The sequence below is a fragment of the Chiloscyllium plagiosum genome, chromosome 15, assembly GCF_004010195.1.
Source record: "Chiloscyllium plagiosum isolate BGI_BamShark_2017 chromosome 15, ASM401019v2, whole genome shotgun sequence".
Classification (NCBI taxonomy): Eukaryota; Metazoa; Chordata; class Chondrichthyes; order Orectolobiformes; family Hemiscylliidae; genus Chiloscyllium; species Chiloscyllium plagiosum.
The window spans coordinates 99,235-120,624 of NC_057724.1; the positions used below are offsets into that span (position 1 = coordinate 99,235).

Below are 21,390 nucleotides of genomic sequence, written 5' to 3' on the forward strand. Positions count from 1 at the left end.
GTATCCAAATGGCTACTTCTCCCTGTATTCCATGAGATCTAACCTTGCTAATTAGTCTCCCATGGGGAACCTTGTCGAACGCCTTACTGACATCCATATAGATCACATCTACTGCTCTGCCCTCAATCATCTTTGTTACTTCTTCAAAAAACTCAACCAAGTTTGTGAGACATGATTACCCACGCACAAAGCCATGTTGACTATCCCGAATCAGTCCTTGCCTTTCCAAATACATGTACATCCTGTCCCTCAGGATTCCCTCCAACAACTTGCCCAACACAGAGGTCAGGCTCACCAGTCTATAGTTCCCTGGCTTGTCTTTACAAATAAAATTATCCATTTCTCTAGAGATGAAATGTGTATCCACCTTTTGACATGGGATGGGGAGGCTAGGCTAGGCTTTAACAGCCCATTACATACATAAAATTTCTGAAAGCACCCAGTTACTCATCACATCCTATTGGTTTAATAGAATTAAAACACTTTACAGTTTAAATCTCTCTACAGAAACTTTTTGGTTTAATGATTGGAGCCCCAGATTCACTGGTTTGCCTTCATAACTAAAGCCACTGACTCAAACTTTTTAAAGACAATTCAATCAGTTTCCTGTTCAAGGCCAAAAACAATAAGCAAAGTCAAAAACATAATTAAGATTATGCCGATAAGCTCACTCCTTGATATTCATTTGGGAAAGAAAAGTTGTTAGTGATTAAAATGAGCAGCCAAACCCTCACGATAGAGGAACAGCACTGCCTAAATCCAGTTCCAGTCAGGTCCATCTTCAGTGTTCCTCATCTGCTCTGCTTGATATCTGAATTTCCCCAAGTTCTACAAGATCAATGAACGGATTTCAATTTAGAAAAAAAAAAGAAAAAATCTTCCCACTTTAAAGACTTGCCCTTTGGATTGCGACAATCCTGGTAGTTTTGTAAAAATAGAGATTGTTTCAGACATGATGGGATTGGAGACAAGTGGCCTCAAAATGGCAGGGATGAGGAAACCATTTGGATTGAGATAACCTATGAAGTTCCAAAAGTGTTTTTGACTCATGAGTAACTAGCTTTATGGAACTTAAGCTCATTGCCATTTCAATTCTTAACTTCTGCCATCCGGAAATCAAATACTTGTATTTGAATTAGACATTTTAATCAATAAAGTTTAGCAATTGACCTAGAACTAAATCTTACACAGGAATTTTTTATTTTTTTTTTTAAATAAAAAAAAGCCTTACCTCCAGGATAAATTTTGCTTGGATCAAGTAATACATGAATGACATCTGAAAAGAAAAACATCATTCTTGAAGTTTCAGTTTTGTGAATTGATACCATAAGCTTTAAGCAGAGGTTTGGATGTGAAAATTACATCAGTTGAACTAGTTACTGAAGTTTGGGTTTGTCCCAGCATTATTTTAGATGCACAGACTAGTGTTGAAAAAAAAAAGTCAGTTCTTTTCAGATAGTTTCAAGACAACAATTTGAAAAAAGCACTTATACCAAAATGTTTGTATTAAGCAAAGTTTAAAGAGCACTCTGCACCACACAAGATGAAAATCTTCCTTCCCTCAAAACCATAAAGAAATTTCAGTAACTTTATCTAGCTTTCTAAAGGAGTGCTACTGAATTAAAAATTAATGCTTAAATTTTAGTGTCCATTCAGACATTTTCCACTTACTCACATCTAACTTCACTCACGGGATATGGGCATTACTGGATGCCATCATTTATTACTTATCCCTAGTTGAGAATATAGTAGTGAGCTGCTGCAGTCAATGTGCTGTAGGTAAACCCACAATGCCTGTTAAAAAAAAAGTTGGAAAATCGCTTTTTGTTTTAAAAAAAAAAAGCCACCCAGTGACAAAAAAAAAGTAGTATTTCCAAGTCAGTAAGGGGAGATGGTTTGCAGGGAATCTTGCAGATGGGTGTTCCCACATGCCTGCTGACATTTCCTTCTAGACAGATATGGTCATGGGTTTGGAAGGGCTTATGCCCAAAAGATCACACTCCTAATCCTTGACCTTGTGCTCATCTAGTGCCATCCTTTGGCACCACATCCATGTTGCAGAGTCCATTAATCAAGCAGGCTTCATCCTTGATGGCCTCAAGCTTCAGGAGTGTTATTGGAACTGTACCCATCTCGGCAAGTGGAGAGTATTCCATCATATTTCAGATGTGTTCCTTGTAGACAATGGATAAGCTTAGGAGTTGGGAGAGTCAGGAAGTGGGCTAATTGCCACTGTTTGTGGTGGGTCCAATTCAGTTTGTAGACCATGGTAACCCTCAGAATGTTGATAGTGGGGAGGGATTGAGTGATGGTAAAGACCATTGAATGTCAAGGGTCTCTTACTGGAGATGGTGGCTACTTTGCACTTGAGGGGTAAGAATATTCCTGGTCATTTTCCAGCCAAAGGCTGCATATCGTCCAGATCTTGTTGCATTTGAGCATGGACTGCTTCAGTATCTGAGAAGTGGAAAATTATGCTGAGCATATTCTGGCTTTTGTGATGGAGGGAAGGTCATTGATAAATCAGCTGAAGATGGTTGGACCTAGGACACTGAGGAACTCCTGCAGAGATACCGACCTTCAACTACAACCATCTTTCTACATGCCAGGTAGGACTCAGCAGGGGAGGGGGCATACAGAGATAACCCCAAGTCCCATTGGCTTGTTTTGCTAGGGTTCCTTGGTGCCCTCTTAAATGCCTTTGACTTCAAGGCTGCAGTCTCTCATCCTACCCAAAATTCCACTCTTTTGTCCATGTTTGAATCAAGGCTACAAGAGGTCAGGAGCCGAGTAGCCCTGGCAGAACCAAACAGAGCAATAACATGCTCAGTAATGCCAAGTGCTTCTTGATAGCATTGTTGTTGACACTTTCCAAGTGATCCAGAATGATGGGGCAGTAATTGGCTAGGTTGAATTTGTCCTGCTTTGTGTATAGGACAAAGCTGGAATATTTTCTCATTGTCAGGTAGATGCCAGTGATGTAACTGTACTGGAACCATTTGCTCCAGGGCTTGTACTTAGGGGTGCAGCAAGTCTTCAGTACTCTTGCAGGCATGTAATCAAGGCCTGTAGCCTGCGTGTGATACCAATAAATGTTTGGCAGTACTGAATACTGCAGAGTGAATTGAATTGGCTGAATGCTGGAGGCTACAAGAGCAGGCCCAGATGGATTATCCAATTAACACTTCTGGCTGAAGTTTGCTTCACCCATATCTTTAGCTTTGATGTGCTGGGCTCTTCCATCAAAGATCAGGATTCTTGTGGAACCTCCTTTTCCAGTGAGTGTTTAATTATCCATTACCTTTCAGACCTTCAATCTGATCCATTGCATATAAAATCACTTAGTTCTCAGTCACTTGCTAGTTGGCTTGCAAATCCTGTTTGGTAGCTTCACCAGGATAAACACCTCATTTTTCAACATGCCTGGTGCTGCTCCTGACACACCCACCTGCACTGTCCATTAAACCAGCATTGATCCCTGGGCTAGATGGTAATAGTTGAGCAGGGGATATGACAATGTCTTTTAAAGATTCTAACTGTACTTGCATCTACCACTTTCTTTGGCAGTTCATTCCACATACAAACTGCAGGTTTGAAAAAGTTTCCCCTCATGTCCTTAAATCTTTCTCCTTTCACCTTAATGTGCACCCTAGTTTTGAACTCCCCTTATCTATATCCCTCATGATTTTAAGACCTCTAAAAAGGCCACCCCTCAATCTCCTGCACTCTAGTGAAAAAACCTCGCAGCCTATTCTACTACTGACAACATCCAAATAAACCTTTTAGAATCCTCTCCAACTTAAAATATCCTCCCAAGAAGGTAATGACCAGATGTGAACACTGTACTCCAGAAGAGGCTTCACCAATGTCATGCAATGGACCTCCCAACTCCTATACACAATAACCTGAGCAATTAAGGCTAAACCCCTAAACTACCCTGTCTAGGTGTGACACAAATTAAGAAATTATGTACTTGAACCTATAGGTCTGCTCTAGAACACTACCCAAGGCCCTACCATTAATTGTACAAATGCTGCCCTAGTTTGTTTTACTACAGTGCAATATCTCACTGAATCAGCTGGACAGCACAGAAACAGACCCTTCAGTCCAACTCATCTATGCTGACCAGATATCAGATTAATCTAGTCCCATTTTCCAGCACCTGTCCCTCTAAACCTTCCTATTCATATACCCATCCAGATGCCTTTTACAAGGCCATAATTGTACTAGCCTCCACAACTTTGGAAGAGCTGACATACACACCCCACCATCTGAAAAAGTTGCCTTTTTAGGTCTCATCTTTCCCCTCCCACCCTAAACCTATGCCCTCTAGATCGGTACTCCCCCACCCCAGGGAAAAGACTTTGCCTATTCATCTTATCCATGCCCCTCATTTTATAAACCTCTAAGAACACCTCAGCCTCCAACACTCCAAGAATAAAGAGACCACTTCCTCTTTGGAAATATGTCCTTAAATAGGGCAGAGGAAACTGGAGATAGGAATGAGTCACTAGCAGAGAATGGCACCAGTTTGTGAGGTTAGGTAGAAAAGTAGATCATGGGTTTATTTCTGGGGCGACACAATGGAAATGTGTTAGATATGTGTAGAACCATGGCCAGATCACTCTTGGAGCACAATAGGGGTGGCATGATGGTTAGCATTGCTGCCTCAACACCAGGGTCCCAGGTTTGATTCCAGCCTCAGGTGACTGTGGAGTTTGCACATTCTTCCCGTGTCTGCATGGGTTTCCTCCCACAGTCCAAAGATGTGCAGGTCGGGTGAATTGGCTATGCTAAATTGCCTATATAGTGTTAGGTGCATTGGGTCTGGGTGGGTTACTCTTTGGAGGGTCAGTGTGGACCAGTTGGGCCGAAGGGCCTGTTTCCACACTGTAGGGAATCTAATCTAAATTCAGCCTGTCCAAATTAGAGTCCATTTTCCTCTCAACCCATTTAAGATTACAAATATCTTGGTCACTTTATTTACTGCCATTATACCAATTTTTGTTTCATCTGCAAACTTACCAACTATGCCTAGATTCTCATCCAAAATCTGTTGGTCCAGCACCAATCCCTATGGAACACTGCTGGCGACAAGCTTCCATGAGGATTTTGTATCCAATTGGCAAGCTCACTTTGCAGCCCACGTGATTAGTTAATCGGTCTACCATGTGGACCCTGTCAAAAACTTTAGTGAAGTCCATGTGAACAATATCTACTGCACAGCCTGCAATCATTTTTGGTTACTACTCCAAGATCTCAATCAAATTTGAGACAGGATTTCCCTTGTGCAAAGCCATGCTGATATCCTTAAATCAGTCCTTGCCTATCCAAATACACGTAGATCTGATCTTTGAATAACTGCCAACTCTTACTCACCATATCTCAGACTCAAAGGTCTGCAATTCCCAAGCTTCTCAAAAGGCACAAAATTAACCTCCCAACTCAATCCCCCAGCACCTCACTTGTACTTATTTGATGACAAGTCTGTCTGCAAGGGTTCCTGCAATTTTTTTTTTTTTTTTAAATTTAAACTTCCCACAATAATCTAGGATACACTTAAATCAGGGCCCAAGGGATGTATCCACCTTTAATGTTTTCCAAGACCTCCAGCAATTCCTGTGAGGTGAGCTATTTTCAAAACATTAATATTTCTGGAGTTCTGTAGCCTCCATTTCATTCTTCATAGAAGAAACAGAAAACATTTTACTTTCTCTCCATCTCTAGGGGTGCAACACAGACTACCTCATTGATCCTTAAGGGGCCCCTATTCTCTCCATAGTTGATTTTTGTTCTTAATATAGGAGAATCTTTTTGGATTATCCAAAATCTTATCTGCCAATACACTCATAACCCCACTGTCTTCCTGATCACCTTAAGAATGTCCTTGTACTCTATACTGTTCAAGAGATTAACTTGATCCCAGTTATCAAATATGGTAATTCTTATTTTGGACCAGAGCCTTTATCTTTATTCATCCAACATTCCCCAATCTTACCAACCTCACCCTTCACAGAAGATCATGGCTGAATTTTCCTTATCGCACTTTTGAATGCCTCTCACCTGTTAGTCAGTCATCCCCTTATCTGCGAGCAGTCTATTCCAATTAACTTTTGAAAGTTCCTGCCTCATACCATTAGGAGTTGCCTTACTCCAGTTGACTATGGAAGGCCTATTTTAAAAACTAATAAAGTTACAACTAGTCCCATACAAGTGTTCCCATACTGACTTCAGTCACTTGTCCAGTTTTATTTCTCAAGGTGGTCAGATGTGCTCCTTTTCTAGTAAATACATCCCACATACTGGATAATTTTCTTGTACTCACTTACATTCCTGACCATCTGAGCCCTTAAAACTATGGCACCCAGTCAATGTTTGGAAAATTACAACCCTGTCTTCTTAAATATATCTCCACATATTTATTCCTCAATTTCCTTCTGATTGCTGGGGGCCTGGAGTACAACCCCATCAAAGGTGATCATCCTTTTATTTCTAAGTCCTACCCATACAGCTTCACTGGACAATCCTCAAATACCCAAGTACAATAATGTTTGCCTAAAATCAAAACATCACTCTTCTCTTGCCTCCCATTCTTTCTATCCTTCCTATTGGATTTAAAGCCCAGAACATCGAGCTACCAGTCCTTCTCTCAGCCAAGTTTCTATAATACCTACAACATCCAGTCCCATACATACCCAGCATTCATTAGCCTCATCTACAGGATCTCTTGCATTGAATAAATGCAGTTTAATTCTTCAGAGTTACCTTGTTCTGACTTGCTCAGCTTTTTCTAATAATAAAAAAAAAAAACAGCTTTTCTTTTTGATTCAAAACCATCCTCCTCTGCCTTTCTATTCTCATGGCTACTTATGATTCCCTCCCCCCACCAACCACCCCTTCCTTCCTTGTTTAAAAGGCTCCCAAAATAGAACTAACAACTTCCCAACCAGGATATTGGTTCCCTTTCCAGTTCAGGTGAAAACCACCCCTTTGGGCAGGTCTTTTCTGTCCCAGAATAGATCTCAATAATCAAAAAACAGAATCTTTGTCATGGACAGATGCATCTGCAACCAGATCGGCAAGGATGAGGTCAGGTATGTTTTTCCATCAGGTTGGCTCCCTCAAGACCTGCCACAGACTCAGTCCAGTAGCCATATCCTTTAGGACCTGACCAGCTTGATCAGCAGTGCTGATGCCAAGCCACTCTTGGGTGGAGCATTTCCATAGCCAGACTACAGTTTGTGCCTTTGAACAAAATCTGGAAGAAACACAGAATGGCAAAGTGGAAGATTTGGATTCATTAGCCAAGAGGACAGGACCGGCAGGAGGAGATTTCCTTGCTCATTTCAAAAGTCCGAATCCATGATACTTCACGGGGTCCAGAGTCAATGTGGAAGCCTCCCACGTCAACACCCTCCTGACTGTATACCAGTGTGCTACCACATCTGTTGGGCCTGTCCTGCCAGTGGCATAGGATATACCCAGTGATAGTGATGCTGATGTTTGGGACATAGACAATTCAGGCTGTTACTCAACGGATATACCACTCTTCCAATTTTGGTACCAGCTCCCACCTTAGCAAGGAGGACATTGCAGGGTCAACAGGGCTGTTTTTGATGCCAAGGTTGGTACCAGGTCATCTATCTTCTTTCATTTCATTGTATCAAAAGTTTCAATTGAATGGCTTCTTAGGCCATGAGTCAACAACATTGCTTGGTGTCTGGAGTCACATGTAACCCAAATCACATGATTAGGTCAGATTTCCTTCCCTGAAGGACATTAGTGAGCCAGATAGGTTTTTCCAACAATTATTTCATGGTAATCAATGTTAATTGCAGTTTTTTTTAAATTGAATGCAAATTCTACCATCTGCTAATTAAAGTGAAGCAACAATCTGAAAAGACAGTTGTTTAGATGGTCAAGTTGGGATAATTTTTCATTGAAAAAAAAACTTATAGACCAAGAGTCCTAGGGTTAAGCAGACCGTCCGATCCAACTCAATGCTAGCCAGGGGTTCGAAACTAACCATTCCCATTTGCCTACCTCCATGTACCTGTCCCAATGTTTTCAAATGTGTAATTGTACTCACCTCAACCACTTCCCCTCAGTCCATTCCATTTTTGCTTAACCTCTGAAGAGAAATTTGCCTCAGGTCATTTTTATAATCTTTCCCCTTTTACCTCAAGCCTACATCCTCTAGCTGTAGAGATCACTACCCTGGAGTATTCACTTTACCTATAGCCCTCAATCTTAAAACAAAACGTCACTTCAGACCCTCCTGCACTTTGAAAGGTCCCTGCCTATCTGTATTGGAAACCCTGCAGTCTCAGTAACATCCTTATGAATTTGTTTTGCACCTTTCCACTTTAATAATATCCTTCCTACAGCAGGGTTTCTAGAACTGTATGCAGTACTTTAAAAGTGGTTTCACCAACATGAATCCCAACTCTTCTATTCAATGGTCTGAAGAATGAGGGCAAGCACACCATCACCACCCTATCTATCTGGGACTCCACTTCCAAGGAAGTGTGCACCTGCACCCATAGGTCTCCAGGGCCTTACTATTTAGTGTATAAATCCTGCCCTGATTTGTCTTACCAAAATTCAACAAAGACTGGAGCTAAAACTAAAAAAGTTTGTCTCCACAGATTTTGCCTAATCTGAATATTTCTCATTTATTTTAAATTTTATGACACAACAAATGAATGTTTGTTCAGAAGAAAAGCTTTCTGCAATAGTCAGATACAGAAGGGCATGATGGAGAGACTGTCTAGTCCTTGGTCTGAAAGGAGGATCATTATTTTAATTCAAAGGTTATCATAGAAGAAGTGACACTAATGTTCTAGAGATCACCTTCCTTTATCTGGTGCACTGAAGAATAAAGATTGGACAGTGCCACTGAACAGGCTGAAGGATATTAAAATTTCCAGCTATTGACATGACCTATTTGCTTTTACCAAGAGTCTGACATCAGACCATGCTAAACTATTGGATTGTGCAATTCTGTGAAATTGTCAGGTGTTTCAGAATATCAGTGACCTCAGTTTTATTTTGGTAATAAGAGTGTAAGTAAGGCCATTTAATCATGGCTGATGGGCATTACAACTCCACATACCTGCACTCTCCCTGTAGCCCTTAATTCTTTGCGAAATCAAGAATTTATCAATCTCTGCCTTGAAGACATTTAATATCCTGGCCTCCACTGTGCTCCATGGCAATGAATTCCACAGGCCCACCACACTCTGGCAGAAGAAATGTCTCTTCGTTTCCATTCTAAAAATTGACCACCTCTAATTCCAAGGCTGTGCCCACAGGTCCTACTCTCCCCACCTAATGGAAACACTCCCAGTGTCCACCCTTTCTAAGCCATGGATTATCTTGTAATTTTTTATTAGATCTCCCCTCAACCTTCTAAAAACTAATGAATCCCAGGATCCTCAGCCATTCATCGTATGTTAGGCCTACCATTCCAGGGATCATCCATGTGAATCTCTGCTGGACACGCGCCAGTATGTCCTTCCTGAGGCGTGGGGCCCAAAATTGAACATTATTCCAAAATGGGGCCTAACTAGAGCTTTATAAAATCTTAGTACAATCGCTGCTTTCATATTCCAACCCTGGAGATAAGTGACAGCATTACATTTGCTTTCTTAAACACAGATTCAACCTGCAAGCCAACTTTTAAAGCATCCTGGACTAGCACTCCCAGATCCCTTTTGTGCTTTGGCTTTAACGAATTTTCTCACCATTTAGAAAATAATCCACACCTGTATTCTTTTTTCCCCGAAAGTGCAAGACCTTGCATTGAATTTCAGCCATTTCTTGGACCACTCCCCTAAACTGTCTAAATCTTTCTGTAGCCTCCCCACCTCAGAACTACCTGTTTGTCCACCTAACTTTGAATCATTGGCTAGCTTCACCAGAATGCCACCAGTCCCTTCATCTAGATCACAAACATATTAAGTGAACAGCTGTGGCCCCAACACTGAACCCTGCGAACCACCACTGGTCACCAGCTGCCATGCCAAAAAAAACCTTTTTTTATCCCAACTCTGCCTCCTGTCAGACAGCCAATCCTCAATCCATGCCAGTAGCTCACCTTGAACACCATGGGCACTTACCTGACTTAACAGCCTCCTGTGAGGCACCTTAAAGGCCTTTTGGAAGTCTAGATAGACTACATCCACTGGGTTTCCCTGGTCTAGCCTACTTGTTACCTCTTCAAAAGAATTCTAACAGATTTGTCAGGCATGACCTCCCCTTACTAAATCCATGCTGACTTGTTCTAATCTGGCCCTGCACTCCCAAGAATTTAGAAATCTCATCCTCAACAGATTCTAGAATTTCACCTACAACTGAGGTTATGAGTTGATTAGCCTAATTTTTCCAACTTTTGTCTTGATTCTTTGAAGGGGGGTTACAGCAGCGATTTTCCAATTGGAAAGTTTCCTGGACTCCAGGGAGTTTTGAAAGATCACAACCAACACCTCTGCTATTTCCTCAGTCACCTCCTTCAGAACTCTAGGATTTAGCCCATCGGGGCCCGGAGATTTATCAATTTTTTTTTTTTAAGACTTAGCTTTTCTAGCACTTTTGTAATAGCTACCATACTCAACTCTTAGGATATTGCTTCAGTCTTCACAGTGGAAGACATGAGTAAAGTATTTATTAAGTTCTTCAGCTATTTCCTTTTCCCCATTACTAGCCTTCCTGCATCAATTTGGAGCAGCCCAATGTCTACTTTTGCCTCATATGTACTGAAAGAAACTTGTACTCTCATTTCTAATATTACCAGCTAGCTTACCTTCAGATTTGATCCTCTCCTTCCTTATTTCTCTTCATTATCTGTTTTTGTAGCCTTCCCAATTTTAGATTTCCTAGTGCTCTCAGCCACTTTATAGGCTCCTTTGATAGATTTCCTGACTTGCTTGGTCAGGTGTGGCTGTCTAATCACCTCCCCAACCCCAGATAATCTTTTCCTTTAGGATGAACCTCTGTACTGTGTCCTCAATTACACCCAGAAACTCCTGTAAACTGTAAACACCAATACATCAGATTTTGCCTTCTCTTTCAAACTGCAGACTGAACTCTACCATATTATGATTGCTGTCTCTGAAGTGTGCCCTTATTTTAAGATCTTTGAAAAAGTCTGGCTCACTATATAGCACTAAGTCCAGACTAGCCTGCTCCTTTGTGGGCTCCATCACAAGCAGTTCCAAAAAGCCATCTTGTAGGCATTCCACAAATTCCCTTTCTTTGGATTCACTGGCAACATCATTTGCCCATTCCACCTGCATATTGAAATTGCCCACGATCACTGTGCCCTTGCCTTTCTGACATGCCCTATTTCCCAGTACATCTTGCACCCCGGTCCTGATTACTGCTGGGAGGTTTGTACATAATGGGAGTTATGTTTTTTTGCCTTTGTGGTTCCTCAACTCCACCCACAGTCTCCACATCATCTGACCCGATGCCATTCAGTGCCATAGATTTAATTTCATTCTTAACTAAGAAGGCAACTCCTACTCCCTCTGCCCACCTCCCAGTCTTTTCAATAAGTTATAAATCCTTGGATGTTTAACTGCCAGGCCTGAACCCCCTGCAATGACATGTGATGCCTACCACATCAATCATTCACGATGATTTGTGCCATTAATTCATCTTTGTTACAAATACTATGAGCATTCAGGTAAAGCACTTGAATGCTAGTTGCCTTATCCTCATGATTTCCAACATCTGTAGTAATACATCCCAAGTTATCCATCTTTTTGCTTCATTTCTAGCCTGCCTTGAACTTAAATCCTGCATACTTGCTAACCTGTTGCTCATCTTTGTACTTGATGCCATACTCAGTCGCTTTCCTTCCCCCCGACTCAAGTCCTAGTGACCACCCTATGTAATACTGGTAACTCCAGGAATATTGAAGCCAAGAGTCATTTTTAGAAATCAAAAAAAAAGGTTCAATCTTGGTGCAAGCCATGCTCAACTAGAAAAGTGTTAGTTGGAATGATTTAGATTCCCCTTTGGGTTAAAAAAAGGACCTAGAGTGCTCAAATTTGAAAAAACAACAAATAGTGATAGGTCAGATTGAAACTAGTAATGAGATACAAGCTTGGAATTTCCAAAAGGTTCTTGACTAATAATTCCATATAGATTCTGCATAGTTCAAGATGAAAATCAATTATTTCATGTCATTATGCTCCACTTAACTGTAATTAGTTTGAGTACCAGGTGTCCTCCGGTTAAACACTGTCTGGTTTAAGAAAATTTACTGAATTCAACTGTTCAAAGAAAATAGCCAAGAGGAAGACTAGCCTCATTCCTGAAGAAGGGCTTATGCCTGAAACGTCGATTCTCTTGCTCCTCAGATGCCGCCTGGCCTGCTGCACTTTTCCAGCACCACACTTTTCAACAAGAGGAAGGATATGAATCTCAAATTAAACCATTGAAGAGACGGACAGGGAGACGGACAGGGAGACGGACAGGGAGACGGACAGGGAGACGGACAGGGAGACGGACAGGGAGCTTCACGATTTGAGCCCACCAGCTTCTAGGCACTTATTCAAAAGCGGTTAGCTGTATTTTCTCATTAAATAGTTTATTTTAAAAAATGCCTTAATTTCACAACTTTTGTAATTAATTGAGGGAAAAAAGCAATACATCTGTACAGTGTGGATTAAAATTACATCCTGGGTCATAACATTAATTTTTTTGATATCATCAACATGGTTACCATCTAAAACAGGAGGGTGGGGTTACTTTTCTTCAAGTATCATGAAACTGGAATTCACTACCTCAAGTGCAGTGGATGCTGGGATCTTGAGGGAAGGAGATTAACAGATGATTTTTTAATTTGTTAGTATTATGGGAGCAGGCAGGGAAAATGAAGTGGAGTTTGAGGGGCAATATCAGTTATAATTGAACAAATGGCAGAGCAGGCTTGATGCTAAATTGCCACTTCCTGCTCAGAGTTCTTACATTCTAAATACAGAATCAGTGGTGGTACAGAATGAATTCCTATTTTCTGTAACTATGCACAAGCTCATGCAAAATTAATCAAACTACAAGACGTTCAATTTCAGTTACCTAAACTAGTTGAAGTTAATCCAAGAAGCAACATTTTCCAGTTTAGTATTTCACCTCAACTCCAAGTCAGATTAAGAGTGAAAACACATAGTAAAGCTAAACCACAAGTGAATTTATTTCCTCTATTTTGTCTTGGAGACAATTAAATGAGTGACTTACTGGTCAATTGTGTCACTACTCTCCCATCCAACAGTCCTTAGAATCTATAGTTCAAGAGAATGAGATGTACTGGATGAAACAGACCATACCTGATCCCATTAAGACTGACTGGTTTTCTTTAATCTCAATCTGAAATTCTTCCTATAGAAGAGTTAAGCCATTTCTAAATAGAGGCCTTTTCTTTCAGTTTATATTTACTTAGATCAACATGAATCAAATACTGTACATGGTCTGGATATTAAAATCTCCATATTCAGTTTTTCCATCAGCTATGATGACACAGGCCTCTTGACTGAAGTGGAGCTTCCGATTTCAGAATTGAATTGTTCTAATGTACAGTTTCATGTACTAGCTTTGCTTTTGCTCCAGGTTTATTTCCAAATTATGACAGATCACAAAACACCACAAATTAAAAAATGATTTAGTTCCATTTTGATGTCCATTGGCCAACCCTTCAGCAAACATCAATTAGCAATTTAAGTGAATTCAGCTGCAGCAGAGAACAAATGCAATCCTCCTTAAAACCGGTATCAAAAATTTTAACAGTCAACCTTCAAATTAAAAAGGAAACTAATTTGAATACAAGCCAAAAAATTTCTTTAGGTCCAAGTTGCCCAAGAACAGTATTGACCCTCTTGCCAGTGGAATAGCATCCTTGAGGGGAAAAACAAAAATCAGGTTAACATTGTCAAGTTACCCTGACCATTGGAAGCAGTTGGCAGCACGGATTCAAACCACCAACACATTCTCCAGATAATCCTGGAACAATGTCAAATAACAATCAAAAATATCCACCTTCTCTCAATTAAAATGTTATACAAAAAGGCAAGTTGATAATGGATGACAAGTATACTCGCTAAACCAAATATTGGTTCAGTCAGACAACAAACAAAATGATCCAATATAGAGTTCTCCTTGGGGAACTTTAAACCAATAGACTCTAGTGTGTTGATAAATAGTGCTGACAGTGAAGAAAGTATCAAGGGATTGATTTCTGAATCTGATGTAGGACTAAGAAAAAAGGTAGCTGAAAATGTGTTGCTGGAAAAGCGCAGCAGGTCAGGCAGCATCCAAGGAGGAGAAAAAAAAAAAGAGGTATAAATTATAAGCCTGTTGTAAAACCCTGAACTTTAAACTCACTCAGTAAAGATGATTAAACCTTATGTTCCACTCAAGATTAAACACTATTAACAATTGTCAATGGCTGCCACAACATGAAATATTGACAATTTAACTCAAAATGGGCATCCTTGAAAGATTATAAATTGCCAATTTGGTGCCAACCTCCATTAGTATTGGAGAGACAAGAGCTGAAAATGTGTTGCTGGAACAGCGCAGCAGGTCAGGCAGCATCCAGGGAACAGGAGAATCGACATTTCGGGCATAAGCCCTTCTTCAGAAGCCCATTCCTGAAGAAGGGCTTATGCCCGAAACGTCGATTCTCCTGCTCCTTGGATGCTGCCTGACCTGCTGCGCTGTTCCAGCGACACATTTTCAGCTCTGATCTCCAGCATCTGCAGACCTCACTTTCTCCTATTGGAGAGACAAACCTATTAGAACACCTATGGGAGAAATAATAGGAAGATTTACATGAAACATTTGAAAGAATTCTCACCTTGACTTGACTTCTCTGTTCGATCACTCTCAGCTTTCTAGAAGCAAAAACAGATTTTAAATTGGAGTATTTAAAAAACATTTGCCAGAGATCAGCTTGTTTCTATTGGAATTTAAGCTTATTAATAGTCAATAGCTGACTATTTCAACACAGACCTCCCCACCTGAAGATACTAGACCAAAAGCAAACAGTTAAAATTATAAAGTAATAATCTCCAGTAGATTACCATCTGACCCACAATAACTTCTCTTAAAATTAGTTGACAGTCCAAGTGAGAAAATAACTTCACCCAGCCCATCGTCACCATTTCACTGACGCTGGAAGGATTTTCAAACAGACCATTGATTTCAGACCCAGATAATTACAAGCGACTTCATATTAACTGGATTTTGAAACTTACAAAAAGTTGCTGACTTAGTGATTACATCAGGATGCAAAATTATTCATCATGAAGAAGATAATTTTCAATTAGAAAGCAAAACTGACATGCTGTCTGACACGTTTGTGCATCAGCTTTGCCAGGACTAGGTGCCAGATTAGCAGCTTGACAGTCTAACAAGAGAAGGGTTTATGCCCGAAACGTCCATTCTCCTGTTCCCTGGATGCTGCCTGACCTGCTGCGCTGTTCCAGCAACACATTTTCAGCTCTGATCTCCAGCATCTGCAGACCTCACTTTCTCCTCCTAACAAGAGATAGTCACAAGGTAAAGTTGAATGCTAGACAGAATGGTGCTGACTGGCACCATGAGGATAATAATAAAAAAAACACCAAAGCAGCCAAACAACATTAGAAACAACACTGTAGGATCAGAGAAAGGGAAACAATTGAAAGAGATAGAGGGCATGGGTTTAGCATGAGAAAGATATATAAAAAAGGGACCTAAGGGACAACTTTATCACGCAGAGGGTGGTGTGTTTATGGAATGAGTTGCCAGAGGAAGTGGAGGAGACTGGTACAATTACAACAACATTTTAAAAGAGGCATTTGGATGGGTATATGAATAGGAAGAGTTTAGAGGGATATGGGCCAATTGCTGGCAATGAGACTAGATCAATTTAGAATATCTGGTCGGCATGGACAAGTTGGACCAAAGGGTGTGATTCCATGTCATACATCTCCACAATGCCATGATTCTCTGACTAGGAGAATATCAATAATGGAACCCAGTCAGAGCAATCCCATCTAGCATTAGGAGATCAATTTTCTCAAAGACTGCAGACAGGTGAGGGAAGAAGAGGGAAAGTTTGCTTTTGTCAGTGACATGGAGCGTGAACAAAGCAGAGACCATATCAGAGGTTCTCCTTTTTTTTGGGAGGGGGGGGGGGGGGGGGGGGGAGGAAAAAGAGTGGTGACATGTATATTGATGATCTATCATTGATGGAAAGCTTCTCTCGCCAAACATTTTTAATTAAACCCTTGAATCATCTGAAAACTTCATTTGGTTCTCTTTTACTTTCAGCAAAACCTTAAGTTGTGTAAAAAATTCCACATTCTAATATTTACAACAAAAAAAAAATGCCACTGTCCCTTTCGTTATAAGGGACAATGCACGGTTGAGGAGCTAGTGTATGGGAGAAGGATTCACATTTTTGGATCATTCAAATCTCTGGAGGGAGAAGTGGCCTGTAGAAGGACAAACGGATTGCACCTGAATTGCAAGGGGACTAACATACTGGCAGGGAGATTTGCTAGAGCTGCTCAGGAGGATTTAAACTATTAAGGTTGGGGAATGGTGTCCCAGGGAGATAGGAAAGATCAATCCAAGACTGGTACAGTAGAGAAAAGAAGCGAGTCAAACAGTCAAAGCAGGCAGGAACAAAGCAGAAAACAAGGTAGGACTGATGAAATAAATGCAGTTTAATTTAATGAAAGAGGCCTTATAGTCAGAGGGAAATTGAGAAACAAACTTAAGGACAGCTCAGCTATCTATAAGAATAATAGAGGTGGTTATGGTAGGGGATTATAATTTTCTAAACAGACTGGGACTGCCAGTGTTAAAGGTTTAGGTGGAGAGGAATTTGTTAAGTGCATACAAGACAATTTTCTGATTCAGTATGTGGATGTACCCACTAGAGAAGGTGCAAAACTTGACCTACTCTTGGGAACTAAGGCAGGGCAGGTGACTGAGGTGTCAGTGGGGGAGCACTTTGGGGCCAGTGATCATAATTCCATTCGATTTAAAATAGTGATGGAAGAGAATAGACCAGATCTTAAAGTTGAAGCTCGAAATTGGAGAAAGGCCAATTTTGACAGTATTAGACAAGAACGTTTGAAAGCTGATTGGAGGCAGGAAAATGGGACAACTGAAAAATGGGAAGCCTTCAGAAATGAGTTAACGAGAATCCAGAGACAGTATATTCCTGTTAGGGTGAAAGGGAAGGCTGGTAGTTATAGGGAATGCTGGATGACTGAAGACATTGAGGGTTTAGGGATTAAGAAAAAGGAAGCATGTATCAGGCATAGACAGGATAGATAGGAGTGAATCCTTAAGAGAGAAATCAGGAGGGCAAAAAGGGGACAGGAGATAGCTTTGGCAAATAGAATTAAGGAGAATCCAAAGGGATTTTAACAAATATATTAAAGGACAAAAGGGTAATTAGGGGGAGAATAGGCCCCTCAAAGATCAACAAGGCAGCCTTTGTGTGGAAACCTTTGGAGATGGGGGAAGAAACTAAATAAGTATTTTGCATCTGTTTACTGTAGAAAGGTATGCTTTCCTTTATTGGTTAGAGTATTGAGTACAGGAGTTGAGAGGTCATGCTGCTGTACAGGACATTGGTTAGGCCACTGTTGGAATATTGCATACAATTCTGGTCTCCTTCCTATCGAATGATATTGTGAAACTTGAAAGGGTTCAGAAAAGATTTAAAAAAGGATGTTGCCAGGGTTGTTGGATTGGAGCTTATAGGGAGCAGTTGAATAGGCTGGGGCTGTTTTCCCTGGAGCGTCAGAGGCTGAGGGGTGACCTTAGAGGTCTACAAAATCATGAAGGGCATGGATAGAATAGACAAAGTCTTTTCCCTGGGATGGGGGTGGGAAGAAGAATCCAGAACTAGAGGGCATAGGTTTAGGGTGAGTGGGGAAAGATATGAAAGAGACACCTAGGGGGCAACTTTTTCCCCCCAGAGGGTGGTACATGTATGGAATGAGCTGTCAGAGGATGTGGTGGAGGCTAGTACAATTACAACATTTAAGAGGCATTTGGATGGGTATATGAATAGGAAGGGTTTGGAGAGATATGGGCCAGATGCTGGTGGGACTAGATTGGGTTGGGATATCTGGTTGGCATGGATGGGTTGGACCAAAGGGTCTGTTTCCATTCTATACATCTCTATGACTAGAACTAGGACTAGGACAAAGCACTTCATCTAATCCAATTTCAATACAAGTGCAACAGAATAATGTTGTCCTTCAGCAAGAAATTTAGTATTTAAAGCCATCTGAGCTAACGGGGGGGGGGGGGGTTTGTGACATTCAGTCATTACAACCAAATATAAAAAACAAATAAAAAAATTGCTTAAAGCAGCCCATAGAAGCCACATGCAACATGTTTAAAACTAACCTACCACAATATTTTAAACATTCACAGCTTGTTGGAAAGAGAGAGTTTCTCTCTGACAGTGATCATGACAATCTGAATAAAATTTAAAAAAAGACAGCCACTCACCTGTCTCAGATTATACACGTTTATAAAGTGAGAATGGTATAATGACCATGAGGAGTAACATTACTAGTGTCCCAAATATTTAACATGATTGGTAGCTGGGTATCAAGATCCACAGACAAATCATAATTTCTAAAAACATTTCAATCATTTGGTTTTATTCTTCACACAATTTCCAAAGTAGGAATGACTTTAAGTTTTAGGAGAGAAAAAAAAACACATTTGTTCAAAAGAAAGATATTAAACTTGATAATTAAACAGCAAACCATGATTAGCAAAACCTTTGAATGAATTATGGACAGATACTTAAAAGTCAAAATTCAATAAACAACAAAAAAAAAACAAGAAAACAAACAGACCTTCCTACAAAAATCATGAGAAATTACATTATCCAAAGAAAAACAGATTTAATAAAGCTTAGAAAACTCTCACCTTCCCACTTTCTGGTACTGTTATCACTCCACCAGTCCATGAAAGCCCTGAACCAGCAACAGATATGGGAAAAATTACATACAACACAAATAGCTTTCTAAAGTTGGGAAAAATCAAAGAGCCCATCCTAGTACATTGGGAAATAAAGCACAAAGGTTTACTCTGAGGGCTGGGCACAGCTGATAAGACCTGGACGATTTGTATTTATTAAACTCTATTCCTAGAAAACAATTTAACTAATTGATAAATTAGATGAATCAGCAGAAATTAAATCAGAGGAATCATGACCTCTGAATGTTAACCATTTGTTGGTAGGAGGGAGCTTCAAGAGACCAGAAAGATAATGTGGCAACCTCTTCTGTCATTCAGCACAAACAAAATCCAACATATTGCTCCTTTGAGTAATAAACAAAGCTTTTCAATTAATAAAAACCAAAACACAAAATATACAAAAGAGACTATCAAATTAAATAATAACACACATCCCTGTGTCCATCACACAGTCCTGCCCCAGCAATACCTGCCAACTAGTAAACAGAACAAACATATCAATGGTCAGGAAGTGAAATATCACAACAACTAATTCAGCCTGACACTGAAAGATTACAAATCATTTCTATCTCTTCAGTTCCACAGTCATTGACTGACACAGTAAATGACCATCAGAACCAATCACTCACCAGCAAAGTAAAAACTAGGAGATAGAAAGGTAACAACTTATTCTACAAACATCAAATGTTTGTATTGGTCATCACCTGCATGGCCAAACAATAATAAATTAGTTATAAAGTATTTGTGAACAGAGCAAGCAGAGCAAAATGCTGACGAAATCAAGGACCTTTTTGTCATGTTCCTCCTGCTTTGGAATCCGGAGGCATGAACTCTGCAGAGAGTCTCTCATCCCTTCCAGTTACTCAAAGAAATGTTGATGTCAATCTGCCAAACAACGTCCCTGAGTTTGAAAATCTGAGTTTCAACAACTTAAAAGGGCTCACCTGTCTTCTGAAACTCTGCCCTATTTGCTGCTTCTCACTTATACTCAGTGTTTTACTGTTGCTACCTTGAGGTACTGGCAAACTTGATTACAGAAAATGTCCCAGTCTTCAGATTCTGTTGTGGTTTTATCTCTTGAGTGATTAGAGTGGGTGACAATGCCAGTGGGTAGCAGCTGCCATGAGCTGTCCCACAGCATTGTTTGGGGCACTAGGTGCTGAATTTATATTCAGTGCTCAGCTCACCGAGCCCCCCCCCGTCACACTGGCATTCTGTAATTTGGGTCTGTGAAAGGGTGAACGAGTTGAATAAATTAAGAAATATGCAAATGAAGAACAATAAATTTTGCAAATGGTTCCAAATTCACTCTCCTCCAAATCAACAACCTGCAGTTAAACTCCAGTTACATAAACTTTCCTGAAGAAGGGCTTATGCCCGAAACGTCGATTCTCCTGTTCCCTAGATGCTGCCTGACCTGCTGCGCTTTTCCAGCAACACATTTCCAGCTCTGATCTCCAGCATCTGCAGACCTCACTTTTTTTTTTAGATTAGATTAGATTACAGTGTGGAAACAGGCCCTTCGGCCCAACAAGTCCACACCGACCCGCCGAAGCGAAACCCACCCATACCCCTAACCTAACACTACAGGCAATTTAGTATGGCCAATTCACCTGACCCTGCACATCTTTGGATTCTCCTCCAGTTACATAAAGCTTTCTTAAGAATTGAGATTTAAACGATAATGTGACTGCTTCTCAGTCATGGGCAGAATGATCTCCCTCTGTCCCAGAATTATTCTAATTTCTCACATCAACCACTGTTTTTCTCTGTTTTTTAAAGATATAGTTATTTCACAGGATGTGGTCATTATTCATATTTCTTATCCACTGTTGAGAATTACATAGGTGGTGACAAGTTTTGAGGGTTCAATTCTGATGAAATGTCATTGACATGAAAGATCGCTCCATACCTGGGTTAAAATTCACACAACGCCAGGTTATAGTCCAACAGGTTTATTTGGAAGTACTAGCTTTTGGAACGCTGCTCCTTCATCAGGTAGTACATGGTGAGTTTGATGGTGGGATAAAACTCGTTGATATCACTGTATAGTTGTTTCAGTGGCTCCTCACCATGGGTCCAGAGGAAGAAAATGTCAGCAATGTACCTGGTGTATAATGTTGGTTGGAGGTCCTGTATAGAGAAGAAATCTTGTTCGAACCTGTGCATGAAGATGTTGGCACATTGGGGTGCAAATTTGGGCCTCATGGCTGCTTCGTTTGTCTGGATGAAGAACTGGTTGTCAAAGGTGAAAATGTTGTGATCAAAGATAAAATGGATGAGTTGTGGAATGGTGCTCGGAGATTGGCAGTTGTTGGTGTTGAGTACTGAGGCTGTTGCCGTGATGCCATCATTGTGGGGGATGCTGGTGTAGACTGTGGA

At 40.5% G+C, this 21,390-nt stretch overlaps 1 protein-coding gene across 2 annotated transcripts in view; it reads right to left on the bottom strand.

Moving 5' to 3' along the window:
* The window catches only part of zgc:66455 (uncharacterized protein LOC393502 homolog), a 62,665-nt gene extending 43,260 nt beyond the window's left edge, over positions 1 to 19,405 (bottom strand). The window contains exons 1-3 of one of the 2 annotated variants that reach the window (XM_043704234.1): positions 18,958 to 19,405; positions 14,861 to 14,897; positions 1,232 to 1,276 (exon numbers count right to left, since the gene is read on the bottom strand). In XM_043704234.1, coding sequence (XP_043560169.1) covers positions 1,232 to 1,276; positions 14,861 to 14,897; positions 18,958 to 19,083 — 208 coding nt within the window. In that variant the 5' untranslated portion in view covers positions 19,084 to 19,405. The remainder of the gene's footprint in view (positions 1 to 1,231; positions 1,277 to 14,860; positions 14,898 to 18,957) is intronic. The other variant, XM_043704233.1, reaches the window with a different exon arrangement.
* Between the last annotated feature and the right edge of the window lie 1,985 nt (positions 19,406 to 21,390).